The 20,834-nt window shown below is 42.3% G+C and overlaps 1 protein-coding gene across 9 annotated transcripts in view; it reads right to left on the reverse strand.

Moving 5' to 3' along the window:
- BTRC (beta-transducin repeat containing E3 ubiquitin protein ligase) overlaps positions 1 to 20,834 on the reverse strand; it is a 106,227-nt gene that overhangs the window by 38,715 nt on the left and 46,678 nt on the right. For 7 of the 9 annotated variants that reach the window (XM_015867026.2, XM_015867025.2, XM_015867021.2 and 4 more), the window contains one exon: positions 14,546 to 14,635. The exons of the other annotated variants lie outside the window; for them this stretch is intronic. In XM_015867026.2, the coding sequence (XP_015722512.1) occupies positions 14,546 to 14,635 (90 nt within the window). The remainder of the gene's footprint in view (positions 1 to 14,545; positions 14,636 to 20,834) is intronic. 9 annotated transcript variants of the gene reach the window in all.

A 20,834-nucleotide genomic window follows, 5' to 3' on the forward strand; every position in this document is an offset into this window, starting at 1 on the left:
TCACAATCTAGGTTCCCTCTGAGAAAACTCTCAATTTTAAAATTTGCCAATTAGTGGCAGTGACTATTGGTGAGATCTAACCCAGGCAAAGATTATTTGCTGATTGCTGCAAAGGGCAGAACAATGCTGCAGGAGAATGAAGGGACCAGAACAGCAGACAGTAACAAGGAGAAGCACGGAGTCACTTGCCAGAGTTTCCTTCCCTTTAAGAAGAACTGAAGGTTGTGTCACTGCTTTAATACAACAGTGAAACTATAAATTCACATCAGCCAGAATTAGATCTTTGCATGCAAGAACGTTGATTGCTATGGTAAAGTTTAGATCCATCATTACACAGAGTATTAGGAAGAGAGCACAATGCTCAAACATCTTCATCACTACTTTTTCCTCTTCTTCAAATGAAAACAATCCCGCTGAATTCATCCTAATAAATAAACACTAAGAAAGTGTGATTTCTTCCAATAAACATATGGGAATAAACATCAAAAAGGGAAGGGATTACTAAAACTGAAGGAATAAAGAAGCACAAGGATCAAAGCTACAATCGCACTATGAACAAGCTAGCTTAGAAACCTGGAGAGGATTTCAGTCTTCAGAACTATTGAGCTGTGGAATGATCTTCTCATGGAAACAGAATGGGAAAAAAAGTCCAACCTTCAACTGGTTGTAAGATAAAGCTCAGTGAGTTCACCAAAGGGACAGCACAGTACCTGCAAGAGCAGGGAGCTGGAACCAGTGAGCTGGGAGAAGTAGGTAACATGGTAGAAACCGGGAAACGTCCCATTGTGCAGGAGGTCATTCACCACCTTATAGCTCACACATCATCTGAGACAGCACAGATGCAGACTGGTTGACTAGGAGCTGAGCAAACTGACCTTCAATGAGTAGAGAACATGGGTAAGACCACGGACTCCACTCTATTAAATATACAAAGGTATATTGATTCCTGTATCATGGATGATAGGTCACCTCATCAGCCAGAGAAACAGCTGTCAATTTTCAATCTGAGCTTGAGCATACCCAAGATTTACTAAATGTCCAGCCTACACCCTTCCCACTAGGTGCTGAACTGCTGAGTTCCACGTGATACACAGGAAAACTATTCCAGTATGTTTTTATCTATCTGTCTCAGCTCCAGGAGATTCACAGATAAGCTCAGATTGCCCCAAGGCTGTATTCCACTGTGTCTGTAGTTGGTTTGACAGGGTACCCCTCCTAGTCTCTGATGTGTACATAACAAATGTATTACACAGGAACAAAGGAAGTCGCTTTTCATACTTTCACAACTCCCATGGGATGTGGGGCAAACCCTTAAGCTGCTTGTTCATGTCCGTGTTTGGATGTTAGATGACAATGAGATCTGGCAGATTGCAAAGCAAGTGACCTTAGTGTCCCTGATATGTATGCACTTTTGCTGGAGGATTAGGGAGGAGATACCTTCAACTCACTCAGCACTGCCTGGGAAGATTAGGCTGTGACCTGCTGGGCAGCGAGCTGCAGTGACTGTGAACTCTATGGTCTCAAGGGATAATTGTCTACTGTCTCCATAATTAGAAGAAAAGATTCATTTCAACTGAGCTACTTCAGGTCCAACATGAGAAGAGTTCTTTAACTTACCAGGAAACTCAGAAGGTAAATGTGACCCCGTGGAGGACAGCACCTGAAGCCTGCTGATCTAGTCTTTAGCAAGGATTCTAATTGTCATTACTTGATCTGAAGAAGTTACTGAGGTGACAGCCATAAAGTAAGGTAAAGACAATTATGTATTTGGAAGTAAACTCAAGGTAAGAAATCAAGTTCTCCATTCTCCAAGGTTTTATTCTATTAAACATTACTGTAGGAGATGAGTTTGCAGACTTGACAGTGCTGCTCTTGTTTCCTGACTGACAGCTTATCTATGCAGCCTTAAAGTTCACACATCCCCATCCCCATCTTCATGGGAACTGCAAGATAAGTTTTAGGGATTAGAACTTCAATACATGTATTTATTTCATTAGTGTGGGTAAGTTTTATAACCTTGCTAAAGAGAAATGATGTTCTGTAGTGCTTTATAAATAACTGTTTGCCTGTTAAAAACTTGAAAGTTAAGCTCACAAAATGATTTGTCTTTAAATCAATGTTCTCCTTGTCTCATTACATTATTCATAACAAGTTTGATGTACTCACACTTCATAGATCAGATACCACCTTGCACTACTTGAGAAACACAGAGTGCTACCACGTAACACATGCTGAATCACACTGTATATGTGGAAATCACTTTCCCCGTTTGAACTTCAAAGCACTTTGCCTATGAAATGATACCACTGCAGTTTTAAGTGAGGAATGGTAATATTGCCTATATTGCCAGAAAAAAACAAAACCTTTAGACATATGAGACTCCCCATTACTTTTTCAGACATAAACAAGATCCGCTAAGAAACAAAGCCTGAAAATTCTGACCCAGTGCAACCTGTTCTGTTAAAAATAAAGAGAAATTCTAAAGACAATGTTGCTAATGTTCTGCCAAAGTTCTGCCAGCCCACCCAGAGCACAGAAGGAAATGGGTAACTGAAACAATACAGAGAGACTTTAGCTGGAGGTAGAAAATATTCTAATATTTAATAAAAGCAGCCTTAAAAAATAGAATCCAGAAAGACATTCATGTTGGACATAGCACATGAGAGAGACTGTATATAAAAAGTAGATATGTGTTTTCTTTCCACATATACATACACCGAGTATCAGACTCCAGGAAGCGCATTGGTGGGCACAGGATCCATGAAGACTAGGACCTGCTTGGGGCCATTTCAGTACCAATTCCCAGGGGAACTGAGTAAGGATGGCTTCAGATGGCACAGGCTGGTACAGCTCTGTTCTCAGAGCACACCCAGCACTGTCTGGGGACCTGGCTGCACATCAAGGTCAAGCTACAGAGGTGAAGTAAAACACCCACAGAGTGACTCCTCCAGCCTGGAGCAGCTCACTGAGTGCAGAGCACAGGGCAGGGACAGCAATGGGAAGGAGTGGGAAAACTACACTGAGAGAAAGCAAAACCCAAAGAACTGGATGGGAAAAATACATAAGCCATTTTAAATAAAACTGACTGAAAATCGGGTTCTAAAAACTACTGATAACTTCTAAAATTGACAAAATCAGGCAGTTACAAAACGTGACCAGCAGCTGGAAAAAAAAAAATGTATTAAGTTAATAAAGAATTAAGATTTGCTGCATGTTCATTTTAACATGTATGTCAACAGTACCAGTCCATAGGCTGCCTATTAATTCACATGTGGCATATTTACACTCATTCTGATATTATACCCCATGCTAGGACATCCCATTACAGAGTCACGGTAGTGGCTCCATACTTAAGGTGTCAGGAGCCGGTGAATTCTGCAGCACGTTGCCTTTCCTCTCTTATTCTCTTGCAGTAGGAATTACTCTGGGGCAGGAATTTGCCATTTGGTTTTCAGGCCACAAGGGAATCTCTCAGGGAACTGACAAACTGATTTAAGCAGCTGTGGAATAATTTACTGGGTTTTCTGTTTTATTAAAGGAGGGGGGGAGGGGAGGGAAGTCTTTGACATCTTTTGGTGGTTTATGCAACAAGAAGAACAAACATGTCTTAGAAAATGACCATTTTTTCTTAGACATTACCATTGCCTCCTATAAATATTGTATTCAATTGCAAATTTGGCTGCAGTTATTGGTGGTTGGGAGGCACCAGTTCTCCAAGACCCATGGCTAACACAGACAGACCCAGGAAGAAGGAAGGTATCAGAGGACCAGAACCTAAATCAGCATTTGATGTACACAAACACAAGCAGAAAACACCCTTCAACTGGTATCACACATCCAGATCCCCAGATGTCGGGCAAGGAAATATTAAGTAGCATTATCCCATTTCATAGACAGAAGAACTGAGATGGAAAAGCATGATATGACAAAGACAAAAGGTATCTCAAGATCTGGAGCCATAATTCCTTAACTAATAAACTTCCTGTTAGGCCTTGTTGCTTATTATGAATATTTCATCCCCGGATTTCAGTTGTAAGAGTAACTTTGAACTCCTCCGCAAAAAAAGGATGCTGTGAGTCCAGCCCTGGTCCCAAGAAACATGGGGAGGATTAATTAAGGCTTGTGAAGCACTCAGACTGCAGGGAAATCCCCAGGAGGAAGTTCGTATTTCCATATTCTGACCAGGGCTTGAAAGGCATGCAATAAATACAGCCTGGGGCACAGAACAAACAACGCGAATAAAACAAAATACTGAGCAGCTGTTCCTTTAGCAAATACCCTCTGTCCCACACCAAACTTTATATCTGCCTCAGGCCGCAGGGAGGGAGTGGGGAATCAGATTGAGGGAGAAATAAAATTTTACTTCCAAAGGTTAAATGGTAGCGAAGTTATAAACAAGGGAGCCTGTTTCTTATAAAGGAAAATAAGATGCTCTTAGCAGGCAGAACTGCCAGCTACAACGGTTACACCACCTTCCCATGCCAGAAAGTGGGATGCCTAGCAGTGAAGGCAGCCTGCTTGAGTGTCCTGATGAGAAAAAGGAACAAAAAACAGCATAGACATGTGCAGGAGCACAACCTCGCTATGCAGCCAACACAGCTTCTTTGGGAATTACAGGGAAAGAGAGGCAATGCCTGAAAAACACAATGCAGAGAGCAAGGAGAGACAAACACGAACTGCGTTAATCAGCTGGATTCCTCTGCACTGCCAACACAAATGCTGTCTGATAGTACTTCTGATTTTCCTTCCCAGAAGTCACCCCCTAACACCACTCTTTCCTCCACAGCATTTTTTTCCCTTTACAAATACACCTATTTTTGAAAGGCTGCTGTTTAGAGCTGACAATCATTAATTACTGTTTCTGCTTTTAGACCATCTTTGAGAAAACTGCTGCTTTATCAAACCTCTCGGGGAAAAAAAACCCAATCAAGTCCATCTTCTCAGCAAACGCAGCTGCCAAACCTTTCAAATCACAACTTGTCGGGAAGTGAATAAACTGAAAAATATCAGTGCAAAAAAACTACCAAAAAAACACCCCTAAAATGCAACCAACGAAAGGAGCGGCAGGAAAGCAGCGCAGTATCTGCTCCCTGCTCCTTTTTCCTGCTGAAAGAGGCACGGCATGCGCAGTATTTTTAACTAAGGAGTCTCATTTCAAATATATGCCAAGGAATCTTATTTCAAACATATACTAAATAAGGAGGGCAGTAATAAAACAGGCAGTCCCTTACTCTAATTTTATCCGTCTCCCTCCTCCTCTTTCCTTGATGCAGTGAAACTTTAAATCCAACACCAAACCCCGTCTCTCTCCTTCCTTTTTTTTTTCTTTCCTTCTTTTTTTCTTTCCAAACAGTGATCAACATTTTCCTAAATGACCCCCGAAAGGACCTACTTCTAAGCTACTCATTAGTAACAGCCACGTTTGCAATATTAACCTGGATGCGGCTGTTTATTAAGATCTTTTAAGGGGTTTCGAATGAAGACACACTGCCGGTGTACAGGGAGCACAGAAGGGGTAATTTAAAACCCGTGTTTTTCCTCCCCCTCGCCAAAAACATGCCCAGCATTGTGCAGCTGTGCTGCCAGCTTCATCACTCCCTCCGTCTCCACTCTTGCTAATTAAAAGGTTGATCACAGAACAATGCTCTTCTCATTAATTTCGGCTTTCTGATTGGGCAGGATTCCCGTTCGCCCCGCCTGATCTTTTCCACACTGCTGAAGTTAATGTGACAGGAGCCCGAAGATGGATTACCCGCTGCCATATTGCCCATCACCTCCAATCAGCAGCTATCTGGGTAAACTGATTGTTCTAATTTGCTCTCATTATTTTTACAATATCAGGAGAAAATAACGCACACAGCTCACTGTCAAAGCCGTGAAAATCAGCCATTAGTTAAACCCGGGCACTGAGTGCCTTTATTAGAAGCGCTGCAGTTTATCAACGCGGCTTCTGTAAGCGAAGAGAATACCTGCCCTGCTTAAACACACTTTCTGGTGTGTGGTTACGTGGAAAGGAAATATTTATCAGGATACTTTTGGCAACGCATGCTGTCTCAGCCTGTTATCCCAACCTGCTGGCGTACAGCAACGAGGAAGAACAATAGACTTGACTTCTGCAGAAAGAAGGGCAAAATATGCAGCATTGCCCATGCAGCAGCCTGCCTGAACATCTCCACTATTATTTACTGCTCAAATAAATTAAATCATTTCAGCACTAATATGACAGGCCAATACAAAAACACACCTCCAATACACAGGAAATACTGTAATAGAGAGAAGACAAACATGGCACGGTGTGAGCTGTACGTACAAGGTCAACAGTTTGGGCTGGGGCGTTTGTTTGGGTTTTGTCCCACTGAGCACAGGAGCCCCACATCAAAACCCAGTAATCAGAAGCAGGAGTTCCATGCTCTAAGGGAAACCAGCCTGTACAGCTGGGAACTGTTCTTCCCCTATAAAACAACACCGTGTTGCAACAACTTGGGAGTGAGTCAGAGCAGAAATGTCATTCCACACTGGAACCTCACAGGATCCTGTATCTAAGAAATGAATGAAGTATTGTTAGCAGCATGAAGTCAGGCGTTTTTACACTGCAGCGCTGCTACAAGCTACGCTCAAAATCCTGGACCGCTGACAGTCTCCATGCTGTATATAAAGGGACCTATGTTATTTTGGCTGCTGCCTATCAGCATCTTAGCAAAGAGAAATGCTAAACAGAAGGATTAACAGAAATATGATACCTTAAATCTTGCTAAAGATAAACCTTAAACTGATGTCTACAATGCTGTGACACGCAGTGTGCTCCAAGAGTGACAGGCAGAGCACAGCAGACTGATTTTACTTTTAAATAATATCTAAATTAGATTAGCTCTTTGTGTAGATCTGCATGAACCAGAGGGGACATTCATCATTGTGCCAAAAAAGTTAAATTCACTGGGGCACACTCAAAGTGAATGGTTCTAGACCTACGTTTTATCTCTCAGACACATCATCAAGATGCTGTGCCAATATGCATGAAACCAGCTAGGAGCTGCAAGAAAGACAACGGGAGGGGAACTGGATACCAGAAACGGTTTCATTTTCCCATTGTAGTTTATGAATTGCTTGGGACAGGATCTGTGGTTTCCACATCTTGCAAGCACGGAGCATCCCTTTCAACATGCAAGCTTCTTTTTTAATATTTAAATGGATTAAATATAAGGGAGGGTATTCTCTTCCCTCCCCCTCCAAAACAGATGTAATTGCAGTTCCCCTCCCTCCCCCTGCTGTAATTTAAAACACCGCAATTTTCACTACTGCTTTTTAGTATTTTTAAACCCTCATCAGCTACAGCCCTGAGTTCGGGGGCTGATCTTCCTCCCTCCCAGCTTTGTTTGGCGTTTCTTTCGACCCTCACTAATGGCTTTCTCTCCGAGGGGTGTGCCACGCTTTTCTCCTTAAAATTCCTGCACTGAAAGGCTGCACCGCACCGCACTCCACCAAACGTGCTGATGGCACAAATTACAAGCCCCCAGCCGAACGCTCCAGCCCCCACCATTCGGGCAGATTTATGTGGGCTCTTGCCGACGTTATTACAAGTCAGAGTTTATTGGGAAATTGTTACATTATGCGGAGTGTCTAACAAATTGCTTATGCTGCTATAATTGGATTACAACAGCCGCTTGCTCCCACCGGTAAGATTAGGCAAGTAGGACTCCTGCCGATCTCTGAGCGTTAGCAGTAATTTTATTTGCCTTGCCTCTCTCTTTCCTAACAACATGCCTCTTTCCCTGCCAGCTGTCTGCTGAAAAGGCACAGGCTTGTTCCTTGGCCCTAACAATGCAATTACAGCCCTGCAGATCGCACTGTTTGTGCATTAAGTACAGAGCCAAAACGAGGCGAATTGATCGTTTGACTTTTGGAGGAGCCATGTGATCTCTGCGTGCGGGTGATCCGGCATGCATCAGTGGGCAATGCTGCAGTACATGCCTGATGAGGAGCTTGCTTCGTGCCATTTCCCCTCCCCGTCTGCTCCAAACAGCAAGGACGCTGGAGCCTCCTATTAATCCAGATCAGTCAATAAAGATGGGCTCCTTTTTGTCACCTCTCTTGCTAGGTTTAACTCAGCACTGATTTTTCCTTCTGAAATGTGACATGTGGCCCTACCAATGGCATCCTCACCATAGGCTACAAAATGAAATGATTATTGCAGCATTTCACACCTCCAGCTTTAGCACAAGAGTTGGACATATTGTACAAACTACTTTTTTAACCTCTTGCTTTTGAAAAATACCGAAGACACATCTAAGTAATGTAATGATTGTAGCGCTTGTATCCTCTGCCATCCGAGGGTGCTGTCACTGCAGATGACTACTTGAGAAGTGATGCTTCTCTTTGTCTTTACCACTGCTTGCCACTAAATCCATCAATGATTTGGTTTCTGAACTGTTCTGTATTTCCATCACAAAACGTCCCTGCCTTACTGCTCTCTCTGGCAACCTGAAAGGAGGTTGTAGTGAAGTGGGGGTCAGTCCCTTCTCTTGGGTAAGACAAGAAGGAATGGGCTTCACATTGACCCGGGGGAGTTACCAGCTGGGTATTAGGAGAAACTTCTTCAGTTTAAGAGTGGCCACATGCTGGCACAGACTGCCCAGGGAGGTGGTTGAGCCACCATCTCTGGTGGTGTTCAAGAAACATGTAGGTGCAGCACATGGTCCAGCAGGCAGTACTGCTGGTAGGTAGACAGTCAGCCTAGATGATCTTAGAAGTCTTTTTCAGTCTTAATGATTCTGTGATCCTATCCTCTTATCCTGGCAAACAGTCCCTACAAGCTTAACGCGGCAGGAACTGAATCAAGACCTCAGGTTCTTTAAGCAGAGTATCAATCACACAGAAGACATCTGGGGCAGAAGCACAGCATATGAGAATACACACAAAGTGCAGGGCAATTCTGATTAAGGATGTCAGATGTTCTGTCATTTTTATAGATATATAACACATGCCCACTACCTGCATACTTGGAGCACTGTAGGACAACCCCATTTAGATGGTACCTCGGGAGCAATCCAGTCCACCCTCCTGCTCAAAGCAGAGCCTGTTGAGAGGGCAGGAGGTGGCTCAGGACTCCATCCAGCCTGCCTTCAAAAACCTTAAGGGATGGAAGTTGCAAAGCATCCACAGTTCCAGCTGATGTTCATCATCATGAAAAAATCTTACTTTACAGCAAGTCAAACCTGAGAGGGAGTTTCTAAGATCTGTTTGGGAGCCCTTCAAAGATATGCTAAACTCAGCTGCACTGACCATACAATTCGCTTTCTCAAAATTCCAAACCCGGGGATTCGAAAAGTAAAAGCATCTCCACTGACTTGACTGAAATTTGGAAATCATTCTTTATAGCAAGATTTCTCCTATCACACGACCATCCTTACCCCACAGCCCTGAGAGCTGCTCTCTGAATACACTTTGAGACCCTAAGCTATGAAGCGCTTCACCAGAAACCAGCTTTATAATAGCATTTCTTCAAAGTCTCCTTTCCATTAAAAAAAACAACAACAAACAAGTGTAATTCTTTTTTAATTTGTGGCTTCATTGACACGCAAAGTCATTTTGGGCGCTAAGAAAAGCAGAAACGACAACCATAGTATTTGCATAGCTGAAGACTAAAGAAGCCTGTTTACATGTAGTTTAACACTCAAAAGAAACTCTGAACAGCTGAAATGTCTTATAAATAGCTCAGACCCAGAGGAAGTGCAAACGTCTGCATTGTGAATTGTAGATCTTAATTACAGACAATGGCTGGTACAGCAAGTAGCACGGAAAAAAAAAAGTGAAACAGTTGCACTGTTCATGGTTGGCAATAATTCTTCAGGAAAATATTTACTATCAATCAGTTATGAGAAAAGGGACTCTGCGCTCATAAAACAGCACGTTGCTTCTCATACCAGGACCATTTTGCTTCAGCATAATCTGAATTTAAACAGCTTGTTTCCTGCGGATATAATTTTGGAAATAAATAAAACAAGTCTATCAAAATCTGGAGAATGTGTACGGTGGGGTAGGGTGGGGGAGCAGGATATCACATTTCTGTCTCAGCCATTTGCAATGAGGTTATTAGGCTGAGGGAAAGCTAAAGTACAAAGATCGTCTTGAACTAAAATAAATAAGTAATCGGAAAGAAAGCCACAATTAAGATAAAAGTAGCCATGCTGCTCTGAAAAGAAGATCAACGTAATGTTAACATTCTAAGACAAACCTCTGATTCTGCATACTGCTTGAGTTGTCTAAATACTCAGAATTCAGCACTGAACTTCACGTTTCATAGCACCTTTTGAACACAAACCAACCCTCAGCCATGCCCCTGCAACACCGGCCATTCACAACACCCTCTTTTACAGGGAGAACACACAGAACAGGAGAGTGAAATGGCATAAATGGCATGCCTGGACCTCCCCTGGCCCACAGAGGCTGAGTGGGCATTTGTATGCAATGGCCTCAGAAGCTGTTGCCCCAGTTGTGTCCCCAGCATACAAAAGAAAACACTGCTAGCAAAGGTTTTGGAGCTGGAAGCGTGACAGCTGACAGCCCCACTGCATCACTGCTCAGAAGCGTAATGCAAAAATAAAATCGGGGTATGAAGGAACATACTTCCTCATTAAACCAGTTGAAGGAGTATCAGGAAACAGTGCAGTCTGTCAATTAATATTCATTCAGGATTACATTGCTCTACTATCAAGTCAAGGACTGGGAAGGTTTCAGAAGCACTGGAAAACAGTAGGTTATCTGAAGATATACTGACTCAGCAGTGTCTCACAGCACAACTCCAAGCTGAATGTGCTGCTCATGTAAAGTAAATGCAGCGACACTCTCAGGAAAGAGGAGCCATCAATCTGTGACATAAAGGGAGTTGAGAGTCCAAGAGGGACACTCTTCAGATCAATTTGTCCTACTGCCAACTGGAACATCCAGCCTGGAACCCTAAATGTTTGTTTGTTAAAGTGTACTCGTGGTTTCTCCACTGAATTTCATACTGGAATCATCCTTGAATGTAAGAGCGCAGCTACAGCTAAATAATACTATGCATCTTTACAAGCATATGTCACTGGAAGACACAACACGCTTGGTTTACTGGCACCTTAAGAGGCAGGACCAGGGATCATACATGGGTAGCAAGGAGTGCTCAGCTGCACTTTGCTTTTTCCCATTTTGCTCACCTCTGGTAATAACAGGGGCCGGGAACCTGTTCCAGCTGCTGCCCAGCTCAGAGCTAAGCAGATACACACGGATGCTGCATGACATTTAAAAGGTTTCTCTGTGCCATCTGTGGCTGCTCGGCCATAGGTTGCCTAGCCCTGGCACACACAGAGAAGAATTTAACGTGCAGAATGAAACTGAAAACACTTTCCTATGTAGCAGATGCGGACAAACTTGATCTGACTGCACGAGTTAATAAAAACCCCCTATCTAATGAATACAGGAAATGGGTATTGACTGCACAACTCCATCAGATCAGCTTCTTCTCCTGCTGGGAAGTAAAAGAGCACTTTGAATCAGGAAAATATTTCCATGATCCAGGGAAGTGTACAAACCAACAGACTCCAAGTGAACAGCAAAAGTCAAACCTAGCACAGCCCACATTATCAAAGGGTGAAACAGCAAGACCTCTAGTTGAAAACTGGAATGTATATAACCCATCTAAGCAAAGACTCAGCCAAGGAGACTGAAGATGAGCAGAGCCTCCCTCACTGCGGGGCAATGTATGAAGGTCATCACACAAAGCAAGTGGTCCAGGATACAGGACAGGAGAGAAACTTGTCTGCACACCCAGGAGCATCACAAGAGTCCTAGGGACAGACCAGATGCCAGGGAATTTTTAACTGAGGATGCAGCACACACCAACACCATTATCTGACCTGAAGATACTGGCTAACCAAGAATGGAACAAACAATGGGAACAGATGCTCAGTTGGCCAATTTTCAATAACCCTCATTACAACCAAACGCCCTGCCCTTGCAGCTCAGCTTCAGGTTATATTTCTACCTTATTTAAGCACCTTGCACCAATTTCTGAGAAACTCATCCAATTGTGGTTGCACACCAGTACCACTGTAACAAGAAATCCTCTTGCAAATATTTTGTGGTTTCCAAAGGGATTCTCAGGAGGATTTCTGCGTGTGAACAGCATCTATAAAAACACAACTAGAAATTACATTTGCCTTTTAAAGACATTAGGTTAAATATACATCACACTTGTTGATCACTCAAAGGCAATGGCAACAACACGCCCAAAGATTAACGGAAGAACTCCCGGTGACATCTGTGCACCTAAATATATAATTATTAATTTACGATCTCTCCTATTCAGTCTAGTCATGCACATTTTGAACAGTTTTTTCCTGTCAAGGCTGATACTGCACTGCAGAATCAGAAAAGGTAATCATCATTTCCAAAGGAACACTTTTTGTCCTTCACTGCCACTTTTAAAGTGGCAAGCAAGCAAAAAAACGTACAGTACTTTCAGAAAAGCGCTGCAGACAAAGCAACCTGCATTTATGCTTTCCAGTATTCACCCTCTTGACAAAAGATTTTAATGTTCAAAGCCTTAAGACATCAATCACAGAGGATAAAACTCGCCATGTGCATGAGGCTTGGAGAAGGCCTCTGAACTCCTTAAATCCCATTTAAGCCCTTCACCGAGGGAACATTTAACAGTTGTGCCATTTGCCTATGCCATCACAGAGCCATCTGCATCTAGCTAACTGGAGTTTAAATGCTTCAACACTTCTGGAATTTGAAAGATAAGCTTTCTTAGAACCTATTTCACTTTGTTTTGCAGCTGGGAAGGTGGGGAAAGGGGTACAAGAGCCAGACAATCTAGTTCGAGGGGAAATATAAAAGTCCTTATTTTACATATAGTATACAGTCATACAGTGTATGGAGACACACTCCTTAAAAACACACAACTTTCCATCTCCAGAGTGACAGTTCAAATTTATCCTCAATAATGTGAAATGAGACTTGCCGTTCCACTTCCAAACCTGTCTATTTCTCTTACCACGACCCCACTGAATAGGCTGCTTCAAGATAGTCTATTATTTGGGGTACTAAGAAATTAAAAGGTATGTCATCTCAGCTAAAAGAGGCATCACTTAAATTAGCAGTAATTCCTGCACATCCTTAGTAAGAAGATCGAGTTAAACAAGATGATGCACAGTACATGGCAGTGAGTGGGTTTACTCCTAGCTAGCTCAACATGAGCTGCTTCATTGGCATCAGAATAGTGCTGTATGCTGATATAACTCAATAAGAGCTGCTTAAAGAGTTTTGCTTTGTATCATGAAGGGTCAGAAGAAGCAACATGCAACACCAACTGTCTTAAGGTAGGAAACTAGGTTTCAGAATTCAATATTAGCACCTTGTACCAGGATTGGTAGCAAGTGCTTCCCCACTGTAAGGCAACCTTGCATGGCAAGAGCAGTTTACAAGCTGTAAGCCACCTGAATGCACAATGGCAAACTTTTATGGTGGCTCATTCAGAAAAATAGATAATAAAAGTAATGGGACATTCAAATTTCACTAGAAAAATTCCAAAGCAAAGATTTAGCTGGGAGATTATATTAGAGGTCAGTACAAAAGCAGGCCTCAAAGAGACAAGGCACTGTTAAAGTATGCGGAAAAAGGGAACTTCAAGAAAATCAAGGAAATGAAAACAATGAAAGAGAAAACAGGCTTTTGAGTGGCCAGGTCATGGTGACAGTGAGCAACGAAATGCCAGCTGGTTTCAGTAACAGATGGCTGCATGCACTGATCTGTCCTGCATGCCCATTCTAACCTTCCTCACAGTGGAAACACGAAGCTCATACAAGGCTAAGCACATCCTTCACACAGCCTTTTTATACTTATTGCGTCATGGTTCAAATGTTTTCCATTCACAAACAACTCTGCGTGTATCTTATTTTATTCCAGTTATGCTGAATTTTAAGAAAAGGGGGTGGCTAATGGCACCTCCTCTGTTCCAATCACTCCTAGTACAATTTTCAAGGAATGGATTTTCTCTGACGCACTAATATATCTATTTTCTTACCACTCTGACCGTATTTCCCTTTCTCCCCTAAATAGAGCATTCCTTGGATTTTAGCTAAAGGGCCTTTATTAACAACTCTTTTTGCACATTCCTTCTGGCAGCTAAGAAAGGGCACCATGACACAAAGAGTTCTCATGCTTCATATATTTTATCCATGTAGATCAGCATCTATCTGGACACATTTATCATTTGAAGTTGCCACAGCCATTCCTGTGGCAAGAACAGGTCATCCCACTGTAAAAGCCGACTACTTGGGTAGCAGAACGAACTCTTCTATCCTATCTGATTCAGGACTCAAGTATTCATTTCCAGAGGAAAACAGCACATTTCAAACTCTACATCAAAGAACAGGAAAACCTACCCCAAATAGTTACTTTCTATTTAAATACTTTTCCTAACTGCCATCTTTAACAAGAATTTTTCTTTGATTAACAGTGAATAGCATGCTAAAAAACCTCTTCAAACCAAAGCCATTCTGTTACTTACTTTGGCCACGCAATTTTCAGTCTTCATAGCCGTGCTTCCTAGACATACTGTTTCCTGGTTTAAGCACAGTCTGGCACAGCTGTTGTAGGTCTGCAGAAAGATTTAAATGGTTATGAATAGCAGAAGACAATTTTCTTTCAGGCACCATATTTTTGGCACCAGAACCCACAACACTACTACATTTCCTTTTTCCTATGGTGTAATAATTTCAAGCCAAAATAAACTGGTTTGCAGCAAAAACCTACGTTGAGGGCATGCACGTTCTCTGAGAAGCTGTGCAGTTTTATAGTTCTGAGATACACAGATTAAAGGGATTTTTTTTAGTGTGTCTGAAATTAAACTCTGGATGACGTGACTCTTCAAACTGTCTGAAGAACTCGGGAGTTTCTAATGGAGGTTTTCAACACATTGTTAATGACTGCTTGGATGAAGCTCACATTTGCTAGAAGGAGGACAGTAGCACCTAAAAGTCCCAGTACTTGATTAAAACCACAGTGTGCTATGCCTGGTGCTAACAGAAGACTATTCCCTGCCCCCAAAGAACCCACAATTTATGTGCTGACCAAGAGGCACCGGAAAAAAACAGCGAGGCAGTCAGCAGACAGTATCATCTGCTTAACGAGTACAGTATCTGGGGAACACTACAGAGCAGGACCGGTCTGTCATTGCTTACAGAAGACTGCGATTCCTGCCTGCATCCAGAAAGAGAAAGAGAAATTTCCAGTCCCAAATCCTTTCCAGCACCACGTGGCCAAGCAGAGTGCATCTTTCAGCATCTTCCATCTTTCAGCAGGGAGGTTTGCATTCAAACCAGGATTAGGCTGCGAGCAAACAGAAGGCTGAGGGACTCAACTCTGCCTCCTGCAAATATTTGCCAACGTCATAAAACTATCACTCTGGTATGCGCAGCACTTTTTCCTCAGAAGAAGGATCAGAATGGCATAAACTATAATAAATTGTGGCTTAGATGCAACGGCTCAAGTGGTGGACAGAAAAGTTGACACCATCTGCTCTGTGCCGACGTTCAGACAACACCACACAGGCTTCATTTTATAAGCATCACATCAGTTACATTCCACCAGGCTCTGAAGGTGGAAAACCATGAAGAGTTGGTAATATTCTTTGTTCATTATAGACATTTGAGTAATTTAACCCACTTATTGTAAATCTGTGATCTCCTTCATTTGAATTTGCATTCCCAGCATTCCAGTAGCAGCATTTCTGCCCAACGTACCTTGTACATAACAGCAATTTTGATGAGAGGCTCAAAGAAAGCTAACACCAACTGCACTTTGCAGATGAATAGCTCAGTCACAAAAGCATTTACTGAAAGAAACATGGGAGCCTGTGGCTTCCTGAACTCAACCATGAACCAACTTGCATCTTTTTAGTCTTTTTCCTCCCAGAACAGGTATCAAAAGGCTTGGTAACAAGCCAGCTTTTTAAAAGGCAAGCTTACAGCAGGCTTTCTCTCACATACACAAATAGAGTGGATAATCCAATACAGTATGTAAAATAATAAGGGCCAAAAAACAAGAGCTTTTTGAGAAGGAAGCTCATTACATCACTGTTCAAAAGTAGGATGCACATCAGAATATAGATGCAAATAATTATTCCATTATATCACTTAATTTTTATTACTTTTACCCTCATAATAATACACCTTCATGTGAAGAGCACCAGGACAATTTCCAACATAACTTGCTCATCAAACCCCACAGGATCTGGTGACACTTGATGGAACTAATAGAGCATTTAAAAATAACAACAAAAAGGAACAAAAGGAATCACTTAATTAGACCTGATAGCAACCTTCTGGTATCCAAAGGGGGTGGAAGGGGTAGGAAAACAGGATTTACTATGACAAGACTAGGGGAAATGGTTTCAAACTAAAAGAGGGTAGATTTTGACTGGATCTAAGGAAGAAGCATCTTACAGTAAGAGCTGTGAGGCACTGGCACATGCTGTCCAGAGAGGTGGTGGCTGCCCCAGCCCTGGAGACACCCAAGGTCAGGCTGGAGGGGCTCTGAGCACCTGATGGAGCTGTCATTACTGTACTGTATTACTGTACGGTAGCTTTGTTATGTAAAGATGTAAGCATCAAGTTGCCAGACAACCATTAAGTCCTTCAGCAGTTCTTTGTTTCTGAATTAAAGGAAAACTAAGAGGAGTCAAACCCATTAGGATGCAGAACTGAGAATCAAACACACAAACAGTGATCGGCAGTTCAATGCCTGTTACTATGTTTTCATATTTATAAAGTTTTCCCGGTCTTTTTCTCATATTCTCATAGAAGAATTCATTACTAGCTGTGTGATGAATAAAGATGCTAAAGATGCATATGCAAGACCTACAGCATGGTCAAATAACCTCAAGCAAAAATATAGAAGAAAATCCCTGGAGGCATCCAAGGTCAGGCTGAATGTGGATCTTGGCAGCCTTGTCTAGTAGCTGGCAACCCTGCACAAAGGAGTGGGTTTGAAACCAGATGATCATTGCTTTTTTTCAACCCAGTCCATTCTACAATCTATGATCTAGTTCTGCCCTAACATCCAGGAAAAAAAAGAAAACAACACAAAACCTCATGTCACTCCAATGGGTCTCAAAGGAAAAGTTTTGATAATGTTGAGAAGATGCAGCATTTGGCTCATGAAGAGCAGTCATGAGTTAGAAGAGTACAGTGTGGAGGTACGGCTCTATGGATGTCTCCTACTGTTTCTCTGCAGGCAACAGTTACCAGCTGCTGTGAGACACAAGATCACTAAAGATGTGGTTTCATCTGGCATTGTCCTGCTGTGTTTGCACACCAACAGTTTCTAGTGAGCAGGCTGAAAAGAGAACAACTGTCACTACATTGAATAATAACACAGAGCTCTACATCCAGGTGAAACAGTTTGTGGTGCCTCATGATACACTGCAACATATCAGAGCACTCCCTTCATTCCCTCATATGGCTGTAGGAACACTGACTACTCTGGAAGAAAAATGAGAACATCAAATCCAGAACCAACCCTCAGAAAAGCAAATTTCTCAGCTCATCTTTAAAGCTCGACCCTTTTATGCATCTCATCTAATCTGCACCAAAACCGTTCAGGTTTCTCCTCACCTTTCATCAAGATAAGAGGTTTCCTTGCCAAGGAAAGCAGTCTGAAATGGCAGCCTGGTTCAACGCCACAGGCGGATAGCTTTGCGTTGGAGTGCTTTAATATGTTTTTATATTGCATATAAAGCATGCAAACATAAACCAGTTTGTTGAAAACTACCTTCTTAGTGGAAGCCGGCTGTAATTCTGAACAAGTTTTCAATTTTCACACTGCTGCTAGGGTAAAACATTTTAAAGAGTTTAATTTTTACAGAGGCTTCAATGACACAAGATTATCTAACAAAGTAATGGTTAATCAATAGAGGGTTTAGTTGTCAGGTGAAACATATAACACACTAAAAGGGATTGATTGCAAGACTCCTCCTTATTTACTAGGAGGTATATATTTAAAATGACACAAACTTGTTACCAAGCCGCATTCCTTTAACCTTGCAAAAGCCGTTTGAGAATGGTGTTAAGCAGCCCTACAGCAAAACAAGCTCTAATGAGAAAAAAACCCTAGGAATATATGGTGGCACCAAATCATGTCAGAAGCAGGGGACCACAAAGCTGTATCTGCTCTCAGCCAAGGGCTCAAAACGCCACAGAGATGCGAGGCTATAGTTCACTAAAGATAGAGCCGGATCTGATCTCATTCCGTAAGTGTCTTCGGTTACATTTTTCTTCTTAAAGAAAGTACGGTGCTGCTCTTTGACACAAACATGCAGCCATCCCTCCTTGTGTCGGTGTGGCTTGGGATGAAGGCGGAATGCCAACCTGATGGCTGGAACCCCAGGCTGAGCTGCGAGCTTGTGGCTCGTCTCAACCCCATCTCCCCAGCCATTTATTCAGAGAATCCCCAGTCCCTGAACAAAACTCCACTTTTTAATAGAAGCTGCAGCCCAGGAGCTCAATAAGATTTCCCCCCCGCAATAGTTAATAATTACATGATTTATCAGAGAAAGATAACACTAATAAAAACGCGGCAAAACGACAAAACCCATACCCTCCCTTCAAGTCATTTTCAGGGAAAAGATTATTAAACTGTTCTTTTTGAACAAGGGCTTTTGTGGCTGAGCACAAATTGCCAAACGGTTAGAAAAAAAGTTATTAGACTCCGAAGAATTCAGCAGAAGTGGGAAGTTATATAAACAAATCACTCCAGCAGATTTGGAAAGATCACTTTCATCTCACTTAGAGCCTTAGGAGACTTGCATTAATTACCCTTTAAAGGTCTTTCACATGGACTATTTAAAATAAATGCAATTTATTTATTTATTTCAAATGAGGTGCTTCTTGTGAAGGAATTAAGTAATCTCAACAAATTTAAAAACGTTTTTATAAACAGGTAATTAAAAAGAAGACTGGAATTAAGGCAAGCTGTAACACATTACCCACCATTTGCCTCCATTATTTTCCGAAGCCTAAATTTCTGTTGCCCGTGGCCCAGCTCGTGGGAAGGACAGCCCCCACGGAAAGCCACGAGCCGAAATAAAGACCAGCCAAACAAAAAAAGCCAGATCATTCACAGCGTTTTCCCCAAAGCACGGTTTGTCATATTGCAATTACACCTTGCCTACCGCAAAAGGCTGAGTCCTTAATATTGCCACTAGAGGGAAGAAGTGTCTCAACACATGGCGATGGTAGTTGGGGAGTGGGGCTGTTTTGAGCAATTACCATAACAAAGCTCCCTTGGCTGTGTTGTACCTTCTAATTACTCAGTACAATTAAAATGACTTACCTAAAACAAGCAGCAAAAAGAGAGGCCCCTAAAACAAAAAAACCTCACCACAATACAAACAAAAAGCCTCACTCCGATCTGCCTGTTATCTGAAATTACATTAAAGCTGAAGATCCTTCTTTCCTCATCCATCAATGCACAGGGGCAAAGGAATAGGAAAAAAAAAAAAAAGTAATGTCACAATGCCCAAACACCACAGGGTCTGTTCAGCCAAGTAAAAGCATTACAACCAACAAAAACAAAGAGCAAAGAGAACTAGATCTCCTGTTAAAAGAAAGAACAAAAAAGAAAAAAAAAGAGAAAAAAAAAGGAAATGTCGTGGTATTTAGCCATCTGGTAGCTGCCTGAAAACAAATTGTCCTCAAAAGAGCAGAAATACAGTATGTCTTCTCTCAGTTCACTGGCTTATGAATCAAGATGAGTTGTTTTTTTCTTTTCCTTTAATTCAGGCACAGCAGTGTTAGACTTTGTGCTGCCGCTCAGCCCTCTCTTGTCCCGCCGTGCAAAAATGGCCATCCCCATCAGAACCGCTCTCTGCAACGTGGACGCAGCATTTGCAATCTTTCAGGATCCATCTCGTTGGGTCCATTGTTCCAAATCCCCCCAGATTTTTCTTTTCCTGACAGCTACTCGATGATTTTTTTCTACCCTTAAATCTTTCATTTTATAAGGCGCGTCATTAAGGGAAGATGGCAGCCAAGCCATTTTTCTTCCCATTGACAATTTGTGACATTTCTCCAGCAGCGTGCAAGGTGTTGAAAACCTGGCAGCTGTTACCTCCCGGGATGAAGCTCCTTTTTTATCCTCCCTTGACAGTTTAACTCAATGGGTCAGCACCTTTAAAGACTGCAAAGTACCACTGAAGTGGATGGAGGCTTGAATTACTGCTCCCTCCCTAATCAATGTAAACCCTCGCTGCAGGTGAAACTCTTCATCTATAGAGGTGCACGGGGGAGGAAAATGTAATGCCCTGAGCCAGATGGTTCTCATCTTGTTTTTTAAAGAAGAAAGGAACAAGCTAACAAGGGGACAGCTACTTTGTTAGCTTCTTGGCCTCTCTCATGGCTTTGGATCCCCAGGGTTCCAGCCACACAAGAGAAAGAATACAGAAAAACATAAACACTTAAACATAACTAACGGGCTGGCAACACGCTGCTTTCAAAGACTTGAGAGTCCTGTTCAGTGCTTTATTTATCACTGCCCACGTTCTTTGGATGGTAAGTGGACATGGACACAAAGGACAGGGGGAGTAGACAACACTCGCAATTTACTCAATTACACAAGAATGCAGAAATGCAGCGGGGTGACAGATTCCTATTAGCACTACTGCTGAAAGAGCACAGTGGCCTTTCTGCCACGAGGCAGCATTCCCACTGTAACTCCGGCTCCAGTACAGCCCAGGTTGGCTCAGTTGTTACTGTGCATGGAGCGCTACAGATGAAAGGAAATTATTTGTTTCTTTTGTT

The sequence above is a fragment of the Coturnix japonica genome, chromosome 6 (assembly GCF_001577835.2).
Source record: "Coturnix japonica isolate 7356 chromosome 6, Coturnix japonica 2.1, whole genome shotgun sequence".
Taxonomy (NCBI): domain Eukaryota; kingdom Metazoa; phylum Chordata; class Aves; order Galliformes; family Phasianidae; genus Coturnix; species Coturnix japonica.